Below are 23,392 nucleotides of genomic sequence, written 5' to 3'. Positions count from 1 at the left end.
TGTATTACAGACCCATATGTACATGTGATTGTACCAGTAGATATTTATAGCTCTTTTTCAGCACCTTGACTATCTCTTACTTCGATCTTCCGCGTAGATTTACTAAGCTGCTCAGCCTCCCCTATTTTCGGCGAGACATGCATTAATGAAATTTGTCACGCAAAATGCGAGGTCCTATAGAATTAGGTCAAATAATGCACATAAACATGCATATCTAAAAGAAAAAAGCTCATTTGGACCAATGAGTGTTTTTAGTCCAAGCTAGAATATATCAGGTCCATAACAAAGTTAAAGATATTTTCTACAGGATATTATCATAGATCTTGTCCCTCATTTTTGCCCATATTCACCGGCGTTAGCGAATACATTAGGTATTCAAACAAGTACAGTACGTACAAGCTAGAACAATGGCCTCATTTAACTTGCAATAGAGTCTTCGTCAAACGAGAGACTAGAATAATGTCATGTGGCAATGGACACGTGCACAGAAATATATACATGCATATGGAAAACCACCTGTGGGGCATGAGGGAAACATTTGGCATATCACCTACCCCCAATACAGTATTTTTTCATTGAACATGGCGAAGCCAAATCTATTTCACCGTGATACCCGCCATAGTAATATCTAACATAGCAGTACAACTGGTTATACAAGGACTACTAACTCGTTCTCGTGAGGAGATACATGTAGATACGGACCAGCATGCCTCGAGACCAGGTAAAAATACAAGTAACAAAGATGTTAAACGTATATTTTCTCTTCATAATCAGAATATACACAGGAAGTGCTGTGTGTGTGTGTGTGTGTGTGTGTGTGTGTGTGTGTGTGTGTGTGTGAGAGAGAGAGAGAAAGGTTACTAGAGAGAGTTGGAGTGTGTGCGACAGTTAAAGTGAGTGTGTTTGTGTGTGGAAGTGTGTTGGCGCCCGCGAAGCGCTGCTGTGGATACATCTGTAAGGTAAATAGGGGTGGGGGGGGGGGGGTACCGTTCGTTATTAGCGGAGATCTACAATTCATTTCTCCAGTATAACTTTTAAAAATATGGTTGCCCTGTTTAACTTTCTTTTCGGCCAGTGATTTTAATAAAACGGATCCCAACGACTATCTACCACTTATTGTACAGGTAGTCGCATTCCGCCTGCATCATAATGAGAGAATGCATGCACTGCTAAAATCTTAACATTGGCTTGAGCCGTTAACAAAAGCAATTTTTGAACACTTGCATCTATGTGGTCAAAATTAAGGCAGGCTTTGAGATACAAATCTGAGACTTATAAAAATCTGCAATTACAGAGACGGCTGGTTAGGGAAATATCTGTAACGTAAGCATACTTTTCTAGTCAAGGTAATGACTATGCAAACAGATTTAGTCATCTTGTCGTCTTCCTTTCTCCCCCCCCCCCTCCAAATGGAAAATCTTACTATCTACCAAAATGCGCAATTGACGATTCCCAGGGAAAATATTTGATTACTGTAATTATTTTAATGATTGAATTTTAAGAGAAATAAAAAGCACCTGTGATAAAATTATCCTGTTGAAGTAATCTCATCTCATTTTCCCTTTGGGATCCCGCATCAAAAGTGTTTTCAAAAACAAATTTCAAAAAGACAAGGGGTGATTGGGATGATGAGTCAGAGATGTACTCATAATAACTGCACTGAAACTGGAAAAATACGAACGAGTGAACAAGTGAAACATGACAGAGGGCCAAAAAAAATGGTTGATTTATTAATAGTTGCAGTGCACCCAAGAAAGACGTATACAAAAAAAAAAAAAAAAAAAAAAAAAAAAAAAAAAAAAAGGGGTAGACTACCGGTAGAATGAAACACCAAAGAAAAATAAAGGGGATAGACAGAGTGCGAAACAACTTATTATTAGGCAGGTACTGATTCAGGCCGTCTTCTGAGATCGGAAGACGGTCAGCTTTTCAAGTTTACATCGTCGGGTATCTGTTCTTTCTGTCGGAAGACGGTCAAAAATGGAGGATGGATTAACAAACGTAATATGGAAGACTGTCAGAAAAATTCTCTGGATCCGCCCCTGTCCTACGTTTACATTTATGCATAGCAAATCTATCTCGATCGTCTTTATGTTTGGAGTATAAAAACAGATTTGCTATCTGATATGTTTTTCTATATAAACACATTATTTCACCTTTGCTTACAGAAAAAGGACCTCCAATGCCAAGAGTTCTTTGTTGGCTACTTACTGATCCTCCAGATGTCGACAAGCGTGTTATTCACGTCAGAGACACGTGGGCGAGAAGATGTGACGTCACATTATTTATGAGCTCCATGGAAAATAAGACGTTCCCAACAATTGGTTTACGTGTACCACCCGGGAGAGGACACATTGCAAAAAAGGCCAAAGCTGCATGGAAATACATTTACGAGCATCATCTGAACGAAGCAGATTTCTTTATCAAAGCTGACCCTGATACATACGTAATTGTAGAAAATTTGAAACATTATCTAACATCTAGGGACCCAAAGAGGGCAGAGTTTTATGGACACCAGTTTTACCCCAGTGATTGGGAATTCAACGCTGATACTAGAATTAAGAAGTCCGTGTATATGAGTGGAGGTCCAGGGTTGGTGCTTAGCAGGGAAGCTGTCAGATTGCTTGTTACGAAAGCCATTAACAGCGACCCGAAATGCCTGCAGGACGGAGAGGGTATGTATTTCATACATGTACAGGGTGGTCCATAAAAACGACCATTTTTGCTTTCCATCTCAATTCAAAATAGGTCGTTGTATAAGGAACAGCCTGTATATCGTTTCATCTTTTTAACCTATTATTATTCAAGTTGCATATCTCTAACAGATCTCTTTTCGTTACAGCTGACACATACCAGTATGTTTACGTGACACGTGTTAAAATGTTCAATAGTCAATATATATATTTCTAATGAAATCCGCATGACGGTATTTGCCCAGCATATTTTAACAACATTTATAACCTTAAAGTATACGTGAAAATCCAAGCAGTCTTTATAGGCAACTGTATTCATAATCACACAAATTGGAAATACAGGAGATAGATTGTGGTAGAGAAGATGTCACATTGCACCGTTCTATTAGCTTCAAACATATATTCTGTCTCAATAAACATTATGTTCTTACACATGTAGCATATCCAGGGTACCTTCTATATATATATATATATATATATATATATATATATCCACTGATCACGCAATAGGCTTAAAATCAACAAAAAATATTCTGACTTGATTTAGTATTTTAATCTGCCATTTGTTTTCTGGACATCAGCCGAGGACATGAAAACGGCGAAATGCTTGTTAAGTGTTGGTGCCGAACCGGTGGACACTCGGGACGAGTTGGGCAGAGAGCGGTTTATGATTTTTCCTCCTTATGTCCACCTGAAGGGCCACTACGCTGACTGGTATAAAAAGGGGGACGCTCATGGGGCAGTGGAGGTGGGTAGGATAAAGTCCACACCAGCCGATCTTAAATTTTATGATTATATATTTTATTTAGATGGGGCCCTGAAGATACGAAGGCAGACTAAGGGGGTGGTGCTTACAGCGGGCCACTGCCTCCTCCACACCCACCCCTTCGGAGCTCACCCCTCCCGCCCTTGTATTGTTAAAAACAGCATAACAAACGAAACTAGACAAATTCGCCATTTATTTTATTTTATTTTTTATTTATTATTATTATTATTATTATTATTATTATTATTATTATTATATTTATTATTTTTTATTTATTTATTCATTTATTTATTTATTTATTTATTATTTTATTTTTATTTTTTTGTAAAATTGCCCCGTTTACTACACTGTTGTTCAATTTGGTTAAACAGATTTTACTACAAATGTCAACTTTTCTTTATTGAACAATTGTATTATTGCAGATTCAAAACGTTCAACCTAGACATCCCGACGAAAACATACTACTAGTACCTACTGTTACTTTATGTTAACTTTGGCCTTGATATTTTAGCACTCTTGCGTGTACATCAGTATAGAATATACTTCATTACCAATAACTACCGCTGATCTGTATTTTTTCTTAATCTTTTCCAGGGTTTTGAATGCTGTAGCAGGTACCCCATCTCATTTCATTATATCAAGCCCGTTGTCATGTATGAGATTGAGTATTACGTTTATCGAATGGATTACAAAAGAATTAATGAAGAAGTCGACTAAAGATGCGGCTGGCTCTGTGTATTGCTGACAACAGGATGGAAGCGCTAGGAGCAGTATACAGAGTGCTTACCCCTTGAAAAGATTTTTTTCTCCCACAGGAAATAATTAGTCGAAAGGTTATTTTTGCTTTAATTGTAAAACTTTGAAGTTGAAACACCAAAACTGACACGTTTTCTAGCTTTGTTGCCAAACCATGAAGTCATCAAGATGAAAATATTACATTACAAAAATAATTAACAATTCTAAGAAGACGTCATGCATACTTGATCCAATGTCGACAGCGCCCATGGTTCAGATACTCCCTGCTGTCATCAACCTGATAACACACATCATCAGTACTAGTTTTGTTTCTGGTTCTTTCACTGGTCAACTCAAGAAAGGTGTGGTTCAAGCCCTACTAAAAAAGCCATCTCTAGACACTGATACATTTGGAAATTACAGATCTGTGTCTAACCTCTCGTTTCTATCAAAAACCGTTGAAAGGGTCATTGCTGCAAGATTACTATCACATTTAGGCCAGACACAGTACTGAATCACCACTGCTAAGAATAAAAAAGTGATCTCCCGTGTGGAGTCAATGAACACTCAATGATTCTTTTAGTCTTATTTGTCCTGTCTGCAGCTTTTGATACAATCGATCATGAACTATTTTTATCTTTTCCCGAAGATGATGTTGATATCAGGGACTCTGCACTTAGTCTTTTACGCTCTTATCTTACAGGTCGCTCACAACAGGTTTTAATTAATGGAATATTGTCAAATGTATCAGAGTTAGCTTTTGGTTCACCTCAAGGTAGTGTTCTTGGACCTCTAGCTTTTTGGATGTAGCTGTATACATTACCCATTGGGGCCATATTGAGACATCACAGTTTTGACTATCACATCTATGCTGATGATACGCAAATTTTTACATGCTGTAATGTAAAACAATCCTAATGAATCAATTGAAAAGCTGTCTAAGTGTATTGATGATCTACGAGGGTGATTGATAAGAAATAAGTTCAAAATCAATGATGGAAAATCTGAACTTTTAGTTGTAACCCAGCCACATAATCAAAAAATATCAGAAAAAAGTTGAACTCAAAATTGGATCCAGTATCATAAAGCCAACGCCCCATGCTAAGATATCTTGGTCTTTTTTAGATAGAACTCTTCCTATGAATAATCAAATTGCTAGCATATGCAAGTCAGCAGTATTTAACATTAGGAACATATGCGTAATTCGTAATCACCTATCTGACTCTGCTGCAGCTACAGTTACAAATTGTTTAGTAACGTCTAGATTGGGTTACTGTAATTCTATTTTATGGTTGTCAAAAAAAAAAAAAAAAAAAAAGATTAAAAGACTGCAGCGTATTCAGAACATCTCAGCTAGATTATCAACCCGTACATCCATGAGTTTCCGTATCATCCCAGTTTTAAAAGAGTTACATTAGCTACCTCTGCAAGCCAGTATTTTATTTAAATTTCTAGTCTTTGTTCATGACGCTTTTTACAAAGTTGCACCGATCTACTTAGTGAATTAGTCACTCACTATGTCCCAGCAAGAAACGTGCGGTCTGTAGACAAATTGTTACTTATATAAGCTGGTAAAAATGCGCCTAAAACTTATGGTGACATTTCTTTTAAATCATCAGGTCCAAAGGAATGGAATTTATAACCACTGAAAATCCGATCAAATGAGTCTACCAAGCATTTTAAAAAAGAATTGAAGACATAACTATTCAGGAAATTTTTTGATTAATTAACTTTTAAGTTGATTTTACAAATTTTGTAGTAATTGCATATTTGCACCGTAAGAAATAAGGCTGTTCTACTTATAATTTTACTATGTGCAAATAGGGCTGTTCTTTTTTTTTTACCCAGAATTGATTATTTTTTTTTAACAAACATATTTAGTTATGTACTGTAAGTGCTTTTATGTGATGAAACGTATGTTTTATCTAGAATACTCTTAATTTTTTCTCGTTAAGCCCTGTAATTTGTTTATTTATCTATTCCTAATAATTGATTCTGCAGTAATAGTTTTATGTATATGTAAAGTCTTCTGAACATGTAATCGTGGATTTTAGATTCAAAATAAATTTATTATTATTATTATTATTATTATTATTATTATTATTATTATGGTTGTGACAGATTTAGCTGTTGCCATAGTAACACAGGAGTTTTTAAATTATAAAGTCTGAGACCTTTAAATTATCATGTATTTCAAATATATGAACTCTGTGTATTATAAGCTTTAAAAAATTAGACTTGGGCCTCAGCAATTAATGAAATTATTTGAAAAAATATCATAGTTAAATTGCCAAAATGGCAGCCATTCCAAGATAGTGGCAGATTCATGTTAATTAGCTTTTTGTAAACTTAGCATTAGAATTGAAAACTGTTAGGTTTTTGGATAAGTTGATCGGATCTGAATTACATAATTACTGTGTACAGTGACCGTTACTCCAAACCCCCTTTTTTTTAGTGTAAAAACCTGAAACCCAAGGTGCCCATCTCAAAACACGGTTTACATATTGCTGTGCTAAATGAATAAATGTTACTTTTTCCTTTCAAAATGCCTCTTACACTTTCTGATGAACATAACCTATTATCAAAATATAAATAATATCTATTTATTGCGATTTCACTGGGAATTTCAATTTTCAAAAGATTTTGGCCAAATTATATTTGCTTGGCCGTTCCAAAATTCAACATGGCCACAGTTGGCCATAACAGTGAGGGTATTAATTTTTAATGCAAGAAATTAACGTATAATTCTAAAAGTTGTGCAGTCAATTAAAATCAAATATGACCTTTGTACACTGATTTCATGGAAATACTTGTCCATATTTATTGCATATTCAGGATTAGGGCTTTTTGGTAACAGGTGAAATGTCTTGGTTGTAGTCTTTTTCAATGAAGAATGTTCATTGTAAAGCCAATCAAGATTTGCTGTTACCTAGTCTTCGGTTATTGTTGACCATTTAATCTTTCTTTTTTAATCATTTTACATGGCCGCACATCTAGAAGTGATGAGCAGTATCATGAAAATAAGTTCTCATCCAAACTTTAGATGAAATGAGGAATATAGCTCTCACTTTTCAGTCCACTGGTTAAAAAGATGTAATTTCATTATCATTGGCGGCCATTTTGAAATTTGAAAGCCATACTGTAATCCAAATTAACTCAAGTAATTGAAAACGGTTCTGTTTTCATATTCAATACATCAAAAGTAATGGAGATTTTAATTTGGGATGACAAATCTGCCATATTTCCAGACAGGACAGCTATATGTAAAAGACATATTTTGTGGCAGCCATATTGGATTTCAGGATTTTTCATCTCAATATAAAGATTGCACCTTGAACAAGCACTATTAGGCAAAAAGTAGAGACTCCAGGCTACACTGGTACATCAAAATATCTCTGATATTCTAATTCTTTAATAATTAAATAAAAATTATCATTTCTAGTGCATTTCTTAGACTACATGTCGAGAATGATTTTAAATTCCATTTAGTCAATGCATTTGAAATATTTTAGATTTTGTTGGTGTCAGAACTGTCAGTTTTTATCCCGTGTGTTACCATGATAACGGCTGTAGCACACACACACCCACCACCAGTTTAATGGCAACAAGCAAAGGGCCTATTAGAAAGACATAGTGAACGAAAATCAATAAGGGGGGGGGGGGTCGGTATTTGGCCCATGAACTATAAGGCCTTATTCAAGCAATCATAAGTCTGAATTATTTACGAGGAATTCAATTGGAAATTATTCCGTTAAATAATTACAAAAATATAAACACGGTCTGATACGTTTATTATTAAAAATTTAAGTACGCGTTGTTTGTTGAGCATTTTGAAGAGAGTAATAAAAACACTTTCCATGAACAGATCTTTAAATAATAATAAATTTGTTCCAAAGAAAAGGGGCAAGCAAAATAAATAAATAAATAAATAACATGCAAAAATTAGGATTCAGGGTAACAAACGGAGAGACGTGATAAAAAAAAACAAGTCAAGCACGTGTCTGTGGTCCTGAATCTTTCTACTTTTATTACAAATATGTGGATTTACAGGTAAAGTGTAGTTTACAAGTACTGTCTAAAATCGAAATGTCTCAAACCAAGGAGTCCCAACAACGACCTCCTCGGTGAAACTAAATCTGGGTGCAGCAAAAGTGAAAGATGTCCTCCATGCTGAACAACTGTCCGTTAAGAAAAAATCAGAACCTTTTTTATCATTTTGCTCATTTTTTGGTTCCTCCACCAAAATAAGAGAGGTATCAGAGTAAGAAATAAAGATAACTTAATATGACTACAAGTTGAGGTATTGACGTATAGAATAGAATATAATATAAGGTAGTAATCGTACACTACGAAGGCAATGGAAATGAGAAACGTGTATCATGAACTATATTTTTGGGTTTTAAAGTGATTTCATTATGGTGATACTGTTTATAATGAATTGAATTCAAATACCATATTTTAGAATGTGTAATTCTCAGCGACAGCAACCTTAATGCTCCACTGTTTATTACGTAAACCCAACCAGAATAAACGTCTTTGTGTGTTCGCTAAATACCTCTATAGGTATGTTATTAGAAAAATCTGAATACTGAAAATGACAGTGGAAAAAGAGACAAAAACCCAATCCGTGAAATTTGGCATAGCAGAGAGAGAAAAAAAATAAAGTTATTCTAAATGAATAAGATTCACAGGCAATTGCACCAATATCTAATTTTTCTTATTGGGGATACTGATTGGTCTCTGATTATAATCCAGTGTCCTACACCAGATCGTTTGGAATAACCTGAACTTTATTGAGTTGCTTGTCAACAAAGTCAAACTGATTGTATTGGGAAGTTCCTCCGCGTATGATCAAATCGGAATTGACGCCTGGCTTTTCTTGGTTATATGGGGACGTGTGAACATATTTGCCCCCAGAATGTTTGATCCGACCTTCTCCTTCTTCGATTGTAAACAATGCAGCATTATCGCATTTTGGGTGTGGGAAAATTGCTGTATTATCCGCTGGTTCAGCCGAACTACCGAGGGGAGTCAAACAATGTCCGTCAGAGCCTTCGACCTTCAGATAGCCCAATTGCCCTTCCTTCTGATACCAGCGCAGTAATGTCGACTTGCTGCAATCGTCTGCACGGAATGTTTCATAATGCATGCCAAAGAACCACGATTCAGCATAGGCGTAACATTGGCCGCTAAATCTGTGCCTCAGAAGGAACGGAGGGCTGATGTATGCCCCTGCAAACCAATGTAACAGTCAGTCATTCACTATTTGGATGACAAATTATCATACAAACCAGTCGTTTCACTATCAAATCACCAATCAACTACTAAAGTTATAGCAAATTTAATCATTTAATTACATAGTCAACCATACAACAAATGAAACGATTGAATAAATCATCGGTCAATCGCGAAAAAAACATAAGCTGAAAAACTAATTAATAAACCAAGAGATCACAAAAACGACCCTTCACCAAGCAGGCAGTGTCGCGTTGGATCAACGTTGAAAACAGGTTGATACGTTGAATTGCTGTTGATCTACCTAAATTCGACGTAAAATAAACGTTGATCCAGCCACGTCAAAACACCGTCATAATGTGACGTTGACTCAACGTCGTATTTTGGTCATTGACACAACCTTGCAGACATGGATTGTAATTTAAAATATTAATTATTGAAAACGTGATACTTTGTTTATCAATACTGTAACTAACTTTATCAAAATAATAAAAAAAGTGTTTTAAAGTAGATGTGCCAGTTGTTTTGTGTCTTTAGTGAACTAGTGAATTTTCTTAACTTGTTATTCAGAAATACATTCCAATAAACTGAATTCCTTGCAAGGTCAGCTAACACTAGGATGAATAAGTTGCTGTAAATGTGATGGAGTGAAATTAATAAAGTTGACAGTTCTCGGTACCCTGTTATAGATAGACAGGCTAAGGTGACTGTGACTTTGTTATATACATATATGGGACACCTGTATCAGGCATGTTATCAGTTTCTTAAAATGGGCATATCCTTGTTTATTCAGCTATTTTGGACGAGAGATTTAGTAGAGGTTTCTCACTAAATTATGACTCGTACCAAACCTTTGTTTTAATGAACCGCTATGGGTTTATCCTGAACTGGAGTGCACTAAATATTTCGTCTTCAGATCAACTTTTAGGCTTTTTTAGGGGGGGGGGGGGCAGCTGCAGCAAAAATAAAAACAACTTTATTGGAGTTGCTAAAAGCAAGCAGTTCTTACAAAGGACATTACACACTTTGGGGTGGAGCGCGTTTGCCGGTCTCTCATTGGTCGAAATGAATAGAGACCGGGGAACAATGGGCGACTATCTCTGTTACGGCCTCTGCTTAAATCTCGTTTTCTGGGAAACGTTCCTACACTAGGTTAGGTCAAGCGCTCTAAGAGGTTGCAAATGGAAATGCAGTCAAAGGTTCGTGGAACCCCTTGGTAAGAGAAGATCGACCTACGAAGCATGTTGGAACTTACCTTCGGTAACCGCCAGGCTGGCAAACAGCACTATAGCCAGGAACAAGTGCATAGTGGCGTTCAGTAGTACGGGGCTTCTTGCTGCAACTGTCGCGTCCTTGGTGGGCTCTCTTAGGTCCCTGTGTGTCCGGTGGATGAGGTAGGGTGAGGAAGTGTGCTTCGAGGGTTCGTATTTATACATATCAACGCGGCACCCCAGCCTCGCAGTGACTGTCAGCCCGCACAATCTTTACCATATAAGGTAAATAATTGGTGGCATTACCATAACGTATACCACGCGACGGGTTCCTATTGGACATTTTATCAACTTAAAACTGACATACGTTTCACTGGTGTAACTTCAGACTCCAGAAAGTGATGAAACATTAAATAATAGATAGTTGTCACTTTCATCGGAACAAGCATCGCAGGCGAATCAATCAGTAACGCAAGAAAAGTTGCCGAAAGAGAGAGAGATGGAGATTAAAATGGCGCCCTCGAAACTGCACAAACTGTAGGTAGATGACATGAAATAGGTCAGAAACGCTCAATTTATAGGCCCATAAACCAATGAGCACCTGTTGGAAGGCTTGTTTAATAAAGTTTATTTCAGTTGTGTCCATTTTATTGAGGTCTAAAGCATTCATTTTGACAGTCGAACACATCAACTGCCTCTGCTCTACCAGTTTACCGATACCAATTGGTGCTGGGCGCCAACATATTGTCTTACCGAACAAGCAGGGGCATCAGGGCATTCTTAAAAAGTTAAAGTTTCACGTATCACCAGCGTGTTGAAGTCGAAATTAAATTCAGATTCAGCTGTAATGGAGAGTTTTTTCTCAGTTTTATTCCCTTGTGCTTTCATTGCCGGCAAACACTGTATCTCCAAGTAAATAAATGTAGAAAAATGTAGCTCGTATTGAACTGGTTCCCACCCACTGTCATGAACAGCGTGCGTGCGTCAACATTGGGTCTCCTTTCTTTTTGTTTTTAAATAAGGCTTTGAAAACTTCCTGACGTAAATTTTACTTCAGACTTTTATCTATCGCCGTGCCCCCCCCCCCCCCTTTTCAGGCAGGTGTAAAGCAGGACAGCTTCTAATTTTGTTCCTATGTCACTAAAAGTGATTGCTAAACTCCTTTATTTCGATCCGTTATTTCGAACGTATGGCTTCTCTTTTCGTTCTATATATTACAATAAAACATGATAACTCAGTACAATGTACAAACAGTACAAACACGACTTAAACTTACGGCCAAACCTTTCAAGCGATTAAAAATGCAGCATAATTATGCTGTAGTTATCGTTATCACGTAGGCTCGAATCTCCCTTCTTGCCCCGTTTGAAAACACACATATAATAGAGATAGATTCACACAAATACGCTTTTAATTGAGAAAATTTATTTTAGTGAAAACAACTAAATCATCCATGAGCCATTTTTGATACATGCAAAAAATATTTAATAGCTATAATGCCAGAAATTCAGTTTCATACGACATAAAAGGTACCATGCAGTGACAAAATTTCCCTGCTATTAAAATGATTACCTTCCACTTTCCCCGTGTAACCTCGTATTAAAAAAATTATGTAAAACTGCTTCGAAAAACGACGCAGTATATTACAGATGATCAGAGAAAACTGTTCTGTATTTACTGACATACATGAACAAAAAAAAATATGTCAATATTTAAAGTTAAGAGAAGCGCAACCATACCTTACCGACTTCAAACTTTTTCCGCAATACGAACGTGCACAGGGGCCTGTGACATAAATTATCTTTAGCTCAAAAAATGCCCTCCACTTACATGTTTGTGTATAAAGATTGTATTACAGACCCATATGTACATGTGATTGTACCAGTAGATATTTATCGCTCTTATTCAGCACCTTGACTATCTCTTACTTCGATCTTCCGCGTAGATTTCCTAAGCTGCTCAGCCTCCCTTATTTTCGACGAGACCTGCACTAATGAAATTTGTCACGCAAAATGCGAGGTCCTATAGAATTAGGTCAAATAATGTACATAAACATGCATATCTACAAGAAAAAAGCTCATTTGGACCAATGAGTGTTTTGAGTCCAAGCTAGAATATATCAGTTCCATAACAAAGTTAAAGATATTTTCTACAGGATATTATCAAAGATCTTTATCCCTCATTTTTGCCCATATTCACCGGCGTTAGCGAATACATTAGGTATTCAAACAAGTACAGTACGTACAAGCTAGAACAATGGCCTCATTTAACTTGAAATAGAGTCTTCGTCAAACGAGAGACTAGAATAATGTGATGTGGCAATGGACACGTGCACAGAAATATATACATGCATATGGAAAACCACCTGTGGGGCATGAGGGAAACATTTGGCAAATCACCTACCCCCAATACAGTATTTTTTCATTGAACATGAGGCGAAGCCAAATCTATTTCACCGTGATACCCGCCATAGTAATATCTAACATAGCAGTACAACTGGTTATACAAGGACTACTAACTCGTTCTCGTGAGGAGATAGATACGGACCAGCATGCCTCGAGACCAGGTAAAAATACAAGTAACAAAGATGTTAAACGTATATTTTCTCTTCATAATCAGAATATACACAGGAAGTGCTGTTTGTGTGTGTGTATGTGTGTGTGTGTATGTGTGTGTGTGTGTGTGTGTGTGTGTGTGAGAGAGAGAGAGAGAGAGAGAAAGGTTACTAGAGAGAGTTGGAGTGTGTGCGACAGTTGAAGTGTGTGTGTGTGTGTGTTTGTGTGTGAGTGTGTTGGCGTCTTCAAAGCGTTGCTGTTGATATATCTGTGAAGGAAATAGAGGAGAGGGATACCGTCGTTATTGGCGGAGATTAGCAATTCATTTCTCCAGTATATATATATAACTTTTAAAAATATGCTTGCCCTATTTAACTTTCTTTTTGGCCAGTAATTTGAATAAAACGGATCCCTATCGCTTATTATCCGCCTGCTTCAAATTGAGAGAATGCATGTACTGCTAAAATCTTAACATTGGCTTGAGTCGTTAACAAAAGCAATTTTAGAACACTTGCATCTATGTGGTCAAAATTAAGGCAGGCTTTGAGATAAAAATCTGAATAGTTAAAGACGGCAATTAGAGAGACGCTTGGTTAGGAAAATATCTGTAACATGCTTTTCTAGTCACGGCAATGACTATTTAAACAGATTTAGTCATCTTGTCATTTTCCTTTCTCCCCCCCCCCCCCCCCCATTTTTCTTTTGCCAAATGGAAAAATTTACTTTCTACCATTATGTGCAATTGAAGATTCCCAGGGAAAATATTTGATTACTGTAATTATTTCAGCGATTGAATTTTAAGAGCAATCAAAAGCACCTGTTATAAAATTATCACAGATCACGAAGTAATTGCATCTCATTTTCCCTTTGGGATCCTGCATCAAAAGTGTTTGCAAAAACAAACTTGAAAAAGATAAGGGGTGTTTGGGATGATGAGTCGGAGATGTACTCACATTAAATGCACTGAAACTGAAAAAATACGAACTAGTAAACAAGTGAAACATGACAGAGGGCAAAAAATTGGATTGATTCTTGATAGTTACAGTGCACCAAAGAAAAAACGTATATATTAAAACAGAGGTAGCCTTCCGGTAGAATGAAACACCAAAGAAAAATAAAGGGGATAGACAGAGTGCGAAACAACTTATTAGTAGGCAGGTACTGATTCAGGCCGCCTTCTGGGTCTTCAGAAAGACGGTCAGATTTTCAAGTTTACCTTTTTTTTTTTTTTTTTTTTTTGGTCGGAAGACGGTCAAAAATGGAGGATGGATCAACAAAGATAATATGGAAGACTGTCAGAAAAATTCTCTGGGTCCGCGATTGTACTTGGCCTACCTTTAGATTTCTGCATAGCAAATATAGGCCTGTCTTGATCGTCTTTATGTTTGTAATATAAAAACAGATTTGCTATCGGATATGTTTTTCTAATTAAATACATTTTTTCGCCTTTGCTTACAGAAAAAGGACCTCCACTGCCAAGAGTTCTTTGTTGGCTACTTACTGATCCTCCGGATCTCGACAAGCGCGTTATTCACGTCAGAGACACGTGGGCGAGAAGATGTGACGTCACATTATTTATGAGCTCCATGGAAAATAAGACGTTCCCAACAATTGGTTTACGTGTACCACCCGGGAGAGGACACATTGCAAAAAAGGCCAAAGCTGCATGGAAATACATTTACGAGCATCATCTGAACGATGCAGATTTCTTTATCAAAGCTGACCCTGATACATACGTAATTGTAGAAAATTTGAAACATTATCTAACATCTAGGGACCCAAAGAGGGCAGAGTTTTATGGACACCAGTTTTACCCCAGTGATTGGGAATTCAACGCTGATACTAGAATTAAGAAGTCCTTGTATATGAGTGGAGGTCCAGGGTTGGTGCTTAGCAGGGAAGCTGTCAGATTGCTTGTTACGAAAGCCATTAATAGCGACCCGAAATGCCTGCAGGACGGAGAGGGTAGGCCTATATATCTCATTCATGTACAGGGTGGTACATAAAAATGACCATTTTTACATTCCATCTCAATTCAAAATAGGTCGTTTAATAAGGAACAACCTGTATATTGTTTCATCTATTTAAGTGACACGTGTTTAAGTGACACGTGTTAAAATGTTCAAAAGTTAATATAGGCCCTATATAATAGGCCCAAATATAGGCCCTATATAATATGTCCAAAAGTTAATATAGGCCCTCAATAAACATTATGTCCTTATACATTGTAACATATCCAGGGTACCTTCAATATGTATCCACTGATCACGCAATAGGCTTAAAACCAACAAAATATTATGACTTAATTTTGTATTTTAATCTGCCATTTGTTTTCTGGACATCAGCCGAGGACATGAAGACGGCGAAGTGCTTGTTAAGTGTTGGTGCCGAACCGGTGGACACTCGGGACGAGTTGGGAAGAGAGCGGTTTATGATTTTCCCTCCTTATGTCCACCTGAAGGGCCACTACGCCGACTGGTATAAGAAGGGAGACGCTCATGGGGCAGTGGAGGTGGGTAGGACAAAGTCCACACCAGCCGATCTTAAATTTGATAATTATATATTTTATATAGATGGGGCCCTGAAGATACGAAGGCAGACTAAGGGGGTGGTGCTTACAGAGGGCCACTGCCGCCTTCACCCCCCACGCCTTCAGGGCTAACCCCTCCCGCACTTGTATTGTTAAAAACAGCATTACAAACGAAACTAGACAAATTGGCCTTTTCTTTTGGTAAAATTGCCTTGAATACTTCACATTTGCTCAATTTGGTTAAACAGATTTTACTACAAATGTCAACTTTTCTTTATCGAACATTTGTATCATTGCAGATACAAAATGTCCAACGACTAATAGACATGCCAAAGAAAACATATTACTAGTACCTTCTGTTACTTTATGTTAACTTTGTCCTAGATATTTTACAATTCTTGCGTGTACATCAGTATAGAATATACTTCATTACCAATAACCACCGCTGATCTGTATTTTTTCTTAATCTTTTCCAGGGTTTTGAATGCTGTAGCAGGTACCCCATCTCATTTCATTATATCAAGCCCGATGTCATGTATGAGATTGAGTATTACGTTTATCGAATGGATTACAAAAGAATTAATGAAGAAGTCGACTGAAGATGCGACTGTCTCTGTGTATTGCTGACAACAGGATGGAAGCACTAGGAGCACTAAACAGAGTGATTACCTCCAGAGTGATTACCTCTTGAAAAGTCATATTATTCTCATCCACAAGCAATAATAAATCGAAAGATTATACAGGCCAATTTTTGCTTATATTGTGAAACTTTGCAAAATGAAACACCAAAACTGACACGTTTTCTAGCTTTGTTGCCAAACCATGAAGTCATCAAGATGAAAATAAATGAAAATATTACATACACGTGCACCTTGTTTAAACTCTTTTATGGTATTCCGATATTTTAACAGATAATTAGTATGTATATGAGATATTCAGTCAAACAAGGCTATTGATATACTAATGCGATGTTTAACAATCATATTTCATAAGATATTATCTGTGATAATTTATTCTGCCTTGACTCAACTTCCACCATTGCAGCACAGAGAATCAAAACAGCAGATCGTTAGGATCATTAAATGGAGTGTACTCTCTTCTTCTTGTTCTTCGGGGGCTGGCAAAATAAAATATAAATTAAAAATTAATATGTACGGTAAAAGGAAGCTTTTACTTTAAACACTACATTAAAGCCTAACTTTGTGCAGTACACCTTAAAATAGAACATAAGAAGAGAGATTCTCCTGAAAACTTCAACAAGAATCACAAACTGGTTTAATCGGCTTTATTGAAGTCTCACCTTCGTGCTTGGAACACCAACTTCCTCACAACAAAAAGAACTACAACAGCTGCAAAAATTAAAATAATGCTAATGGCCCCGGCGATTATACCAATTTTCATCTTTCGGCTGCTAACGTATTCTGTAATAAGAATTTTAAAGAAAAGTGAAAGAATAGCCTTCTTGTCTTATATACAAAAACGATTTTTGAACAAGATGAATAAATACTGGTAAAAAATAAAAGGTTGAATCTGTATATAAATGGGGGAAGAAAGTATTTTACAGAACAGTGAAAGAAATAGACTTCTTGTCTAATATATACAAAACGTAGCAAAACGATTTTTGAACAAGATGAATAAATACTGGTAAAAAAATAAAAGGTTGAATCTATATATAAATGGGGGGGAAATGCACATTGTATAACGAAAAATACATTAAATCGAATGCCCGTTAGTATCTGCAATACCTTCTTTACCTGCTTTTTGAGCGACAATTTTGCTGCCATCTGGTAGGTACAACACCATACCAGTCACCGTCATGGTGTCATCTGACGCTCGTGCAAAGGTGAAGGTCGTTGAGACGCCTGGATTGTAGGCATATAGAAAAGGGCAGTATCTGGGAAAAAATGAAGTGTATGAGTGCATTCCCAGAGATTAAGCCGCCTAAGCTGACAGTAATCTAGTGAGACTCCCCACAGGGATAGATCGATCTAAAATCTGTGGGGATGGGGTCTATTATTTGACATGCATTCCTAGAAAAAGTATACTCGCATTACACCGAAAAACATCTTTTGAAAACCGAAAAATCGTACATCGACGTGGTCACAAAACATCTCTAAGTACATGTACATGTACCGGGGTATGTAACGTATACACGTAAATCCTGAAACGTGGTCTGAAAAACATGCTCCCTTACCTATCCTTTTTATAGGCACATGGATAGTAGGGCACACTACACCTCTCTCCAAACTTAACCCTGGATGACGTCACAACCACTTCTGAACTGAAAGCATTCCTTAGAACACATCCAGCTGAAACGTTTGCCAGGGCAATGGAAGGTGGAAATATTCCATCGGGTAGAATGTACGTTCCTTCAAAACTGGTGTCATTTTTGGTAGGCAGCTTTACCGCCACGCTGAGAAGAAATATATAGTAGAACTCTATATTTATAAACCATTGTGGTCTCCTTTGAAATTTATGTCAGTATATAGGCCCTATCACGTAGTAATTTTCAGCGTCAAGGATAAAAGTCAATGCAACAGATGTTGTCTTAGAGGGCAATAGAAAACTGACACAGAAAACAAGGTGAATTTGCACTATATGCAATAGCATGCAATTCGTAAGAACTTATCAGTGGGAACATTATATCGGCTTTTAACAGTTGTTGCACTGAACTCTCTAGACTGTCTTAATAACTGATCACACTCTCCTTTAAATCCCGCAGAATCTCGGTTGATTTTACGCCAAGTCGCAAGAATTTTCGTTATCTCGACTGATTCTTATTAAGACGCTGTTTTTTTTTTTGTTTTATTTTTTTGGGGGGGGGGATGATTTTGGGGAGGGTCAATCTTTTGTTAACCTTGTGAAGCAAATGATGATTAAATCTTGTACCATCTTTAAAACGTTATTATGTCCAAGGTTAAGTGAAGAGCCACGTCACATGCAACTTGAGTTTCAGAAAACACGGGAAATTCACCATGCCTGTACCGTTTTCAATAACAAGTATGCGTTTTTTATTTTAAAGTTTTTTTTCTTTTTAAGACGAAAATATCCGCCACATGGACTATTACAACTATCGCCAAAAAGCTAGCTTCGCTTCACTTGGCTCCTTTTCTTGTGTCGAATGACGAAACACAGTACTGAAGATCCCCATTATAATGCAGACACGTACCGTAGGGTAAGAACGTCCAAAACCGAATCCCCAGGCAGCAAGATGTCGTGCCACTTATACTGAACAAGCACTGTTCTGTAGACTTCTGCTATTAAATATAATCCATAGGTACAGTCCTGGTTTGTGAAGACAGCCACGCCCCTTCCGTCTCCGGTCCCCACAACCAAGGAGCAATACCCCTTACTATGACCTGATTGCAAAGTACAAGACAGACAGGTTTGCACAAAATTGTCTTATGTACATGCGACTCAAAGGACGTTGGATGTTGAAAACGGCATTCAATTTCAAGCAGAAACAAAGAATTTAAATAGCTTGTCTCTATGCCACGAAAGAAAATAGATTTATCATGCAGAAGTAGAGCAAGCAACTACAACAGTAAAATTCCATCAACTAGTGCACGCGCTCAATCCCCCCTCCCCCCCCCCCCCCCCCACACACACACACACGCAAACACACCCACAGAAAACTATTCCTTACCTAAATGATAAAAACCGTTAAATACCGTCGCTCCTGATTCGTTCATCTTTCCCGCATTCTTGCGACCAGGTGTCCACATTTCCCAGCTTGTTTTTATTTGTATATTAGATATTGAGTTGTTAGGGATTTTCAGACTACGGGTTATGTGTGACAAGTACCGCAGCACTTCTTGACAGTTAACCCACCATTCTTTTGGGTGTGCTCTCCTTCTGTCTGAAAATTGAAACTGACGTGTCGTCTAAGATTCTAGAGATTTTAAGATTAAAATTTGATCATTCATATCTTAATTAACACGTGAACTTAATCCTAGATACAGAGCTATTCGGTTTGCTCCTCAGAGTTCGAAATTGTGTGTGTATGTGCATGATTTTCAGTGTAATGATATTGAAATGTTTTGAATGTTGGAAAACTCAAAATGTTCACAGAATTCGGGTGTTTAAGACACGCATAATACGCTGTGCGCACAATGATCACTTGTATGATCTCATTGAATGAAGCTCTTTATCAATAAGAAAGATGAACTTTTGCTGGGCTGAAGGACCCTTTACCTTGAACCTCGGCAGCTTTTTCTTCGTGACAGGAGTGACCACGTGCCACATTACCAATGTCAAGGTCGGGGAGGGTGCTTTCGGACATACCATTGGTTAAGAGCTGGAATCCCAGAAACACCGCAGTGGTGAAATATTGATGATGTCAGTTCGTCTAAACACGACATAATAAATTGAACATTCTTGTAAATGACCAAATATGAATTACAAACAGAAAGTCTTAAACAATTTCATACCTCGTTTTGAGCTAAGATGGCAAACGGCTTTTGATAAATGTCTTCCAGAATTTTTTGCAGCACCACAAGGCTTCCACCAGAATGTACTTGGGGGGAACCTGAGCCAGAGGTTAAAACTAAGTAGGCAAAATATCTTTATATAATAATAATAATAATAATAATAATAATAATAATAATAATAATAATATATTTTTAAGTGCTAGCAATGACTTGTTATATTTCCAAGATTACCTTCGTCTATATTTATTATTGTATAAAAGCCACGAGTTGGAAAAATGCATACTTCCATTTGAAAATAACAGACTTTCATTTCTATCACATTAGTACCTGGTTCGAGGGGTTGTTTCACTGGTTCATTGTGTCCTGGCCGTGTGCTGTCCAATACATGGTCAGTGCTTACCAACCGGTAATTTCCGTTGTGGCCCTTGAAACACTGGGGCTCCAAACTCCGTGTTTGACTGAGTAACTCTCGAACTGTTACGGGTGAACCAGCGGACATTCCGCTAGAAATCTGCATAAATAAATAAATGAATAATGATGAAAATAATTGATAAATGGATTGATTAAAAAAAGCAAAATTTTAAAAAAAATCTAGCTATCTTTCAGTTATCGCAATAAAGGTTAAAATTATTAACGTAATATGTTCTGTAATGAATTTATAAGAATTAAAGCAAACCACGTAGCAGCCAATATAAAGGCAATATGTATACGAAACTCTTTTCGGAAATTATTGTACTTTCCTTGTGAAAATGACCTCGAGATGATCATTAAAATTATGATCTGGATATCCTACTAGTACCTGCCATGTGGTAAGATATGTATTGGCGTCTTCATCTAGATTCAGAGTCCCATTTGCCCATAGTTGCATGACTAAAGCTTCTGTCACCATTTCATTGATGTTACCAATCTGGAACCACGTGTTGGTGTCGACTGCAACACCACCTAGTGAGGTAATGGTTTATCGTGAGAGCGTGGCAGAAACAGTATATAAACATGCTTAAAAGACGGCACCTTTCCGTATCTCAAATACGCAAGCATGTTTATGTGGCCAAGGGTATAAATTGTATGTAAATAATGTCACATCTCTTAAGTTTGAAAAATATAAAATATTATGATGCATTTCTGTTTTTCATTTCTTGGAGAATCCTATGGATCTAGGATAGAAAACTTATCTAGTATCCTAGTATGGATCCAGGTTATTGCTTGCGGGGGAGGGAAGGCACCAGGGTAAAATGCCTATCACAACATAACAATTTTATAACAATTGAAGGGGACAATTTTATTTTAGTTTAGTTATGTGCACAGGTATGGATGAATTGCTTGATTTTTGTTTATTTTCATACGTAATAGTGTTAAGGGGCAGAAGTGGGCACCTAAGTAGCCGGGTAGGGGGAGTCGCATGTGCCCGCTATGTCCACAACCCCACGTAAATTCACTATTGGAATCCACTGCGGTCTGAGAATAGGTAAAACCAGAATAAGGCCATATACCCAGGTAATTTATTTGAAAAGGTAATTCCAAACCAGATACACGATAGTTTTAACCAAAAAAGCGTTAGACTGTAGGAACGCGCCTGTTTTTGTCATGGAAGTTTTGTACAGCAGACGACAGCTTACCGTTTGTCACGTGACCATAGCCAGCCGCCCATTTCACCTCCTCGTGCGTCATAACGGCCAGTGACATCCCTGGGACTCTCCAGTGCGCCATACGGTCGATGATACTAAACGTTTCATTTTCACGTTTTGTCCCAACGAAATGTTCTGTTGCTAGGACACCTTGTTCAATTTGAAACCGCTTGGTGTGTCTACCTGACCAAATGGAGGGTGTAAGGTTATCAAATCGCAGTTCAATTCACTCCAGGAAGTAGATCTTTATTATCTACTTCCTTGAATCCAATAATGCATACATTCATATCATTTTCCTGTCTTTGCTTGTCTAATCTTACAAATTTTCCCTGTCTATTTAGTTCGACAGAAATTTAAGTTGAAAGATGTCGCTAAAAACTTTAGATGCATTGCACAATTCGCGATTGTAGGCCTACTTATTTTATTCTGGAAGGATGCATATGGTTCTTGCTTTTCGTTTTTGAAATGCTTAATAGTAGAGAGGTGAGTTTTCACTGTCTCTGAAAATCATACTTTATAGCGACGTCCTCCCCTTCGCTACACTAGATTATTTCAGAAAACAAACGAAGCAAGTGGAGCGCAGCATTTCACTGCCATATACAGGGTACCTTATGAACAAACGATATAAATATTTGCACCATTGCCTGAAGATAATATAATATGAATATTAAAGAGCTCGGAATGGGATCGCCTACATTTCATATACTGTGTATTCTTGTGAACTTTTCCATTCCAATCTGCCTAATTGTTATTCATCTCTTATTCATTTTGAGATGTTCATAACAGTATAAGAAAAATAAACACAAAAGAATAAAATCGACCACCTATGCATATTAGGGCCATTTATCAGACCGTTGTGGATATAAATACATAAAACATCACGACCTCATTTTACCTGTCTCCTCAGACTGGCTTGACAAACAGGCGAGAGTAATAAAGGCAAGTCCGTGCAATTGTAGCATCTTAACATCCCATCTTTGAAGACCTAAAATACGTTTTTTATCCTCCAGGGTTACGTCTTTTTTTTTTCGATGAATCCTTTCTTTCAATTGCTACCCGCCTTTTTCAGTTCAAGGGGTCCCTGTTTTCTTCTCATATTCATATGATGACTTCATTTCCGAATACATATTCGATAGGGAACCTTCTTGGTTGATATTCACCACATATACGCCATTCGCCGTTGGTCGTATGTCGGCTGATTTTGGTCCTCGTATTCCCACCGGGCAGGATCGCTGGAGGTTTGAGAGGATATAGATACTTTTGCTAAATTTAAGTCAAGCCTTGCGCGTCTAACTCAAGACGCACTGTGGCGTGACGTCATGCACATGCACTAGGCACTCACTCCGCTGTTTTTCTTGTCACCAAACAGCGCATTAATTACCAAAATGATGGATATTCCTCAACGTTGGATAATTCAACTGTATCATCGGCGCTGTGTGACTGGGTCGTTTTTGCTCGTATGAAACGCACTTGTAGCTATAAACCTTATGCGTGCGTGGAGTGACAATTTTCGCCTGCGGTGTAATTGACAGGGAAGACGTTCACGTTATGACGACACCCTGTTTGACCTCATTTAAAAAGTAGTCAGTGCACTGTCATTAGTTGCCGATTA

The 23,392-nt window shown here is 37.4% G+C and overlaps 4 protein-coding genes across 5 annotated transcripts; 2 read left to right on the top strand and 2 right to left on the bottom strand.

Annotated features, from left to right (window-relative positions):
• The first annotated feature begins 445 nt into the window (after positions 1–445).
• On the top strand, positions 446–6,276 carry LOC147760999 (glycoprotein-N-acetylgalactosamine 3-beta-galactosyltransferase 1-like). The gene is made up of 4 exons (XM_087015839.1): positions 446–721; positions 2,169–2,675; positions 3,275–3,441; positions 4,054–6,276. Exons 2-4 carry the CDS (start codon positions 2,183–2,185, stop codon positions 4,174–4,176), a joined length of 783 nt encoding a protein of 260 aa, XP_086871965.1. The 5' UTR covers positions 446–721; positions 2,169–2,182; the 3' UTR covers positions 4,177–6,276.
• A 1,920-nt stretch (positions 6,277–8,196) lies between these two features.
• On the bottom strand, positions 8,197–11,088 carry LOC106167013 (uncharacterized). Its single transcript, XM_013545685.2, has 2 exons — positions 10,685–11,088; positions 8,197–9,426 (listed from the first exon to the last, which is right to left on the bottom strand). The coding sequence occupies exons 1-2, from the start codon at positions 10,863–10,865 to the stop codon at positions 8,954–8,956; spliced, it is 654 nt and encodes a 217-aa protein (XP_013401139.2). The 5' UTR covers positions 10,866–11,088; the 3' UTR covers positions 8,197–8,953.
• A 1,781-nt stretch (positions 11,089–12,869) lies between these two features.
• LOC106167012 (glycoprotein-N-acetylgalactosamine 3-beta-galactosyltransferase 1) lies at positions 12,870–16,589 on the top strand. The gene is made up of 4 exons (XM_013545684.2): positions 12,870–13,206; positions 14,654–15,160; positions 15,541–15,707; positions 16,202–16,589. The coding sequence occupies exons 1-4, from the start codon at positions 12,954–12,956 to the stop codon at positions 16,322–16,324; spliced, it is 1,050 nt and encodes a 349-aa protein (XP_013401138.1). The 5' UTR covers positions 12,870–12,953; the 3' UTR covers positions 16,325–16,589.
• A 6-nt stretch (positions 16,590–16,595) lies between these two features.
• LOC106167011 (uncharacterized) lies at positions 16,596–23,344 on the bottom strand. 2 transcript variants are annotated; one of them, XM_013545680.2, is made up of 12 exons: positions 22,676–23,344; positions 21,772–21,963; positions 20,955–21,097; positions 20,483–20,666; positions 20,156–20,271; positions 19,920–20,022; positions 19,372–19,584; positions 18,895–19,084; positions 17,920–18,138; positions 17,480–17,619; positions 17,026–17,146; positions 16,596–16,842 (listed from the first exon to the last, which is right to left on the bottom strand). In XM_013545680.2, the coding sequence occupies exons 1-12, from the start codon at positions 22,740–22,742 to the stop codon at positions 16,779–16,781; spliced, it is 1,752 nt and encodes a 583-aa protein (XP_013401134.2). In that variant the 5' UTR covers positions 22,743–23,344; the 3' UTR covers positions 16,596–16,778. The 2 variants fall into 2 exon arrangements, with proteins under 2 accessions (XP_013401134.2, XP_013401136.2); XM_013545682.2 differs by having other exon boundaries at positions 20,156–20,253.
• Between the last annotated feature and the right edge of the window lie 48 nt (positions 23,345–23,392).

This window comes from Lingula anatina, chromosome 6 (assembly GCF_051362555.1).
Source record: "Lingula anatina isolate TDL-2025a chromosome 6, LinAna3.0, whole genome shotgun sequence".
Lineage (NCBI taxonomy): Eukaryota > Metazoa > Brachiopoda > Lingulata > Lingulida > Lingulidae > Lingula > Lingula anatina.
The sequence above is the reverse complement of the archived record's forward strand: the minus strand, read 5'-3'. Positions and strand labels throughout refer to the sequence as shown.

Excerpts from the sequence above, each read along its gene's own strand:
- LOC147760999 (XM_087015839.1), top strand. The coding sequence starts at position 2,183 with ATGCCAAGAGTTCTTTGTTGGCTACTTACTGATCCTCCAGATGTCGAC. Across the intron at positions 2,676-3,274 it reads ATGCCTGCAGGACGGAGAGG|CCGAGGACATGAAAACGGCG; the intron begins GTATGTATTTCA and ends TCTGGACATCAG. Across the intron at positions 3,442-4,053 it reads ACGCTCATGGGGCAGTGGAG|GGTTTTGAATGCTGTAGCAG; the intron begins GTGGGTAGGATA and ends AATCTTTTCCAG.
- LOC106167011 (XM_013545680.2), bottom strand. The coding sequence starts at position 22,742 with ATGCTACAATTGCACGGACTTGCCTTTATTACTCTCGCCTGTTTGTCA. Across the intron at positions 20,667-20,954 it reads CATATCTTACCACATGGCAG|ATTTCTAGCGGAATGTCCGC; the intron begins GTACTAGTAGGA and ends TTATTTATGCAG. Across the intron at positions 18,139-18,894 it reads TTGGACGTTCTTACCCTACG|CGTGGCGGTAAAGCTGCCTA; the intron begins GTACGTGTCTGC and ends ATTTCTTCTCAG.
- LOC106167013 (XM_013545685.2), bottom strand. The coding sequence starts at position 10,865 with ATGTATAAATACGAACCCTCGAAGCACACTTCCTCACCCTACCTCATC. Across the intron at positions 9,427-10,684 it reads CAGCCTGGCGGTTACCGAAG|GGGCATACATCAGCCCTCCG; the intron begins GTAAGTTCCAAC and ends ATTGGTTTGCAG.
- LOC106167012 (XM_013545684.2), top strand. The coding sequence starts at position 12,954 with ATGTGGCAATGGACACGTGCACAGAAATATATACATGCATATGGAAAA. Across the intron at positions 15,161-15,540 it reads ATGCCTGCAGGACGGAGAGG|CCGAGGACATGAAGACGGCG; the intron begins GTAGGCCTATAT and ends TCTGGACATCAG. Across the intron at positions 15,708-16,201 it reads ACGCTCATGGGGCAGTGGAG|GGTTTTGAATGCTGTAGCAG; the intron begins GTGGGTAGGACA and ends AATCTTTTCCAG.